Source organism: Quercus suber, unplaced genomic scaffold (genome assembly GCF_002906115.3).
Source record: "Quercus suber isolate HL8 unplaced genomic scaffold, Cork oak 2.0 scaffold_64, whole genome shotgun sequence".
NCBI classification, from domain to species: domain Eukaryota; kingdom Viridiplantae; phylum Streptophyta; class Magnoliopsida; order Fagales; family Fagaceae; genus Quercus; species Quercus suber.
In genome coordinates this window covers 106,808-111,274 of record NW_027069529.1, presented here as the reverse complement: position 1 = coordinate 111,274, position 4,467 = coordinate 106,808, and the positions used below count along the sequence as shown (strand labels likewise).

The following is a 4,467-nucleotide window of genomic DNA, read 5'->3' as shown; positions in this document are numbered from 1 at the left end:
CCAGATGTAAATGGCACACCAAATGCACTCTACCTCTGGCATTATGGCTACAGTTGCAGTAAAAAGCGGTTCCTTCAGTCTAATGAAGCTTAAAATGAACAATAAAAAAAAATATTGTTTATTTTAAAGACAATTAAATTCAATCCACCCAAATGTTTGAATTTATTAAGAAAACTTAATATACTGTAGCTATTGTATCTAAATTTTACATTTTTTTTTCTTATATGTGTAACCCAACTAATGATTACTTTGTGGTAATTTATGTACTTATTTTGTATCTGTCATATTAAAGTTACACCAAGTCACCAACCCTGTGGAGATAGTCTTAATTTTGGGCCTATGGGTTAGGACTCATATGTCCCACTCCCATTCAAAGTTTTTTCCCCATGTCTTTTACTTTCCTGAGTCAAAAGAACAAATTTTGCAATGATTGTATAGTTAGCCGCACAAAATTTATTATATTTTTTACAAGCATTACTTTTTTGTGATTGCTGTAAAATTACTGTCATCAGTCATCACCTGGGTCTCACTTTCACCGGAATTTATTCCATGCATTCTAACGTTTCTCCAAAGTCCAAAACTCCAAGTTCAACATAGGTAGGCGCGGTCTTGAAATTTTAGGTTTAAGTAAATAGTATTGAATTGGTCATAGATGACATATACATGGAGTAAGATCTTCTATGTTGGTGTATATATATTCAAGGCCGGCTCGATATAATTTGAAGGCCTAAGCCAATAAATTTAAGTGGGTCCTTTTATATATAAATGTCAATTATATAAATTTATTTAATATTAACCAAATCAAGGTTAATTTGATGAATTAATACAAACCGGACCAAAGTTGATTTCATATAGAGATTTAATATCATAGTTCAAGCATAAGATTTTAAAAAATAAAATGAATTTCTTTTTTAATTTTAAAAAAAGAGGTTAACTTTTTTTTGGATATGAATCAATATATGATTGAGTAAAGTTGTAATCTAATATTTAATTGTATATTTTGGTGTTACGAGAGAGATAAAGATTAGATACCTAATTTTGATAATCTACCGTGTAAAATATAGTTTTACAAAAACTAAAGTCTCGATTTATTAGGATAAATTAATCATTATTGATGAAATGGCATATTTATAGCATTTATTTTTTGAACAACTTAGGATTTTAATTGGGTTAGGTTTTTTTTATTGGTTTTTTTTTTTTTTGGAGGCTTTGTTAGAGATGAGAAAAGGAAAATGTCAAATCTACTATACAAATTTTACTACCAGCAACTATGGATCCAAGTACCAACATTATGGGGGCATTGTTAAGGATTTGCAAGTCATTTTAACAAAGAGCAATTGCATGCAAAATTTTCAAGTAGAAAATGGCTTCCTTCCCCTAGACTAAACAATAAAAACCCAGTAAAACTTGTTCCCTCCCACTGCTTCCTGACAGTGAAGATTCTAATTTGAAGCTTAAAATATTTGACATGAATATTATTCAAAACCCCAGATGTAAATGGCACACCAAATGCACTCCACCTCTGGCATTATGGCTACAGTTGCAGTAAAAAGCGGTTCCTTCAGTCTAATGAAGCTTAAAATGGACAATAAAAAAAAATATTGTTTATTTTAAAGACAATTAAATTCAATCCACTGTTTGAATTTAATAAGAAAATTTAATATACTGTAGCTATTGTATCTAAATTTTACTTCTTTTTTTTTTATACGTGTAACCCAACTAATGATTATTTTGTGGTAATTTATGTACTTTCCTGTAACTTATTTTGTATCTGTCGTATTAAAGTTACACCAAGTCACCAACCCTGTGGAGATAGTCTTAATTTTGGGCCTAAGGGTTAGGTCTCATATGTCCCACTCCCATTCAAAGTTTTTTCCCCATGTCTTTTACTCCTGAGTCAAAAGAACAAATTTTGCAATGATTGTATAGTTAGCCGCACAAAATTTATTATATTTTTTACAAGCATTACTTTTTTGTGATTGCTGTAAAATTACTGTCATCAGTCATCACCTGGGTCTCACTTTCACCGGAATTTATGATGTACCAGTACCAATAACAACCATGCCAATAATGATAATTAATGCCAATAATGATAAATAAATAAATAAATAAATTTATCAAAAAAAAAATAATGATAAATAATGTTGTATACACAAGAGCAGGACATGATTTTTGTGATTAGGACAAAGTAACTCTTATTTAAATCTCACTTTTATTTGCCATTGAAAATATTTTAATGGATCCTATTAACAAATGTCTTTAGAGAATTTTGTTTATGAGCTATTTAAAGAAAGTTTTGATACTATTTTTATAAGAAATATAAAAAATTATAATGATAAAAAATTAATTATTTTTTTTAATAAAACTTTTAAAAATATATTTCATAAACATAGGGTATCGATAATTTTTCTCTATTTTTATTTTTTATTTTATATCGACAACGACGTTAATATTGTGTAACTAGACCTTACACTACCACTTTCTCAACAGAACAAAAGAAAAACCCTTACACTACCAAGATATATTGACTGTCGTCCACGTGCTTTTGAACTTTCTATATCCTGGATTAGATACAAAAAGTTTCAAAAAAAAGAAAATACTAATCAAACAAAAAAGAAAAATGTGGATGAGATTAAAAACAAACAAATATGTGAATGAGATTTATCCACTAAGATATACGAAAAAAAAATTCCATGATCTATCAATTCTTCAACATTTTTCGTCTCCTATATACGTGGCTAAGTATAAGCAGTAAAAAAAAAAGAATAACGTGTTCAGTTGAAACTTGAAAGTGATAAATAATAATTTACAAATTACTAAAAAATAATATTAAGATGACAATTTTTTACCTAATTTTTGTCACAATTCATCACATAACAAGTTGTGAGTGGTCGATATAAAATAGTGGTACATGTGAGTTGACACTTTTACCATTAGAACTCAACATATAATAAATTGCGGCAAAAATTGTGTAAACAATTGTGTACTAACATTTAGCATTTTTAGGTCCTAAAATAAAATAACTCATACAAAAAAGGTAGGTGGATGATCTTGTCAATGCATCATATGCATGTATTGAAAGTTCACTCGAATTTCAACCAGACAAGGACAGTGATCTGTATTTGGACTATAATTGACAATTCTCCATAAACGACACCACTCAACCACAATAAAATTCGGTGTCTTTAGCCTTGCACAGTACACATTCATTCAACCTCAATCGACACTCACTAGACAGACTCACTACAAACACTTCGCTGAGCAAAAATCATGGCAGCTACTGATCATATTTCCGCTACTCCCACCTATGACCTCGCGAAAGAGTTCAAGGAATTTGACGAATCCAAGATGGGTGTCAAGGGCCTCGCTGAATCTGGCATTACCTCAATACCCAATATGTTCATTCATCCACCTGAGGTTCTCTCCACTCTCAAAAAACCCACCTCTCACACCAAAAAAGCCATACCTTTAATCGACCTTTCCAACTTCAACGTCCCCACCAAACGACATCAACTTGTGGAGCAGATCAGAGAAGCCACTTCCTCATGGGGCTTCTTCCAAGTCATCAACCATGGGTACCTTTGTCAGTCCTAAACGAAATCCTGGACGCAATCAAAGCCTTCCATGACCAACCCCGAGGTCAAGGCCAAACTCTATAACCGTGACAACGATGAGCAAGGGTTATGTACCAGAGCAACTATGACTTGTACCGAGCCAAAGTTGCAACCTGGCATGACTCGCTCACGATTTGGACGGCCCCAGAGGAAAAGCGTGGAAAGGAGGAGGATATTCCAGAGATTTGTAAGAAAGAGATGGCTGCATGGGAATCGCATTCATCTAAGGTGGCTGAGATTTTGTTGGAGTTACTGTCAGAAGGGTTGGGTGTGGAGGCTGAGAGGTTTAAGAAGTTGGGGTTTTTTGATGCTAGGCTGCTTGTTGGACACTGCTATCCGTATTGTCCACAGCCAGATCTGACGGTGGGGCTAAATCTCACACAGATTCAGGGTTCACATGTTGTTGCAGAACCAAGTGGGAGGGTTGCAAGTGAAGCATTGTGATGAGTGGGTGGATGTAGAGCCTATCCCTGGAGCATTGACCATCAACATTGGCGACATCATTCAGGTATAAATATTTTCTTTTTGCTTATAAACTACTTTGGATTAGAGTATAAACTAGTTTTTAACCAATTTTTATCCTAGGTTCTGTGGATATCTAAAGTTAAAACAATCATGTGTTTATAATAAGAAAATTTTCTTCAAATCCCTTAATTTAAAATCCTCAAATTCAAACGTCAAAATTTTGTTCATTGGATACAATAAAACACTTGCTTCTCTTGGTTTTTGTTGCGTTGTTCTCTGCATACATGTTAAAAAGTTTTGTCATGGGCTCACTAATTTTTTATTAATTATTTTCTAACAGATAATTTCAAATGACAATTACGTAAGCGTGGAACAATCGTGTTTTGGA

At 32.6% G+C, this 4,467-nt stretch overlaps 1 protein-coding gene across 1 annotated transcript in view; it reads left to right on the top strand.

Moving 5' to 3' along the window:
• Positions 1–3,171: 3,171 nt before the first annotated feature.
• The window catches only part of LOC112002298 (1-aminocyclopropane-1-carboxylate oxidase homolog 1), a 1,787-nt gene continuing 491 nt past the window's right edge, over positions 3,172–4,467 (top strand). The window contains 5 exon segments of the mRNA XM_024034454.2: positions 3,172–3,574; positions 3,577–3,981; positions 3,984–4,010; positions 4,013–4,122; positions 4,420–4,459. Coding sequence (XP_023890222.2) covers positions 3,271–3,574; positions 3,577–3,981; positions 3,984–4,010; positions 4,013–4,122; positions 4,420–4,459 — 886 coding nt within the window. The 5' untranslated portion in view covers positions 3,172–3,270.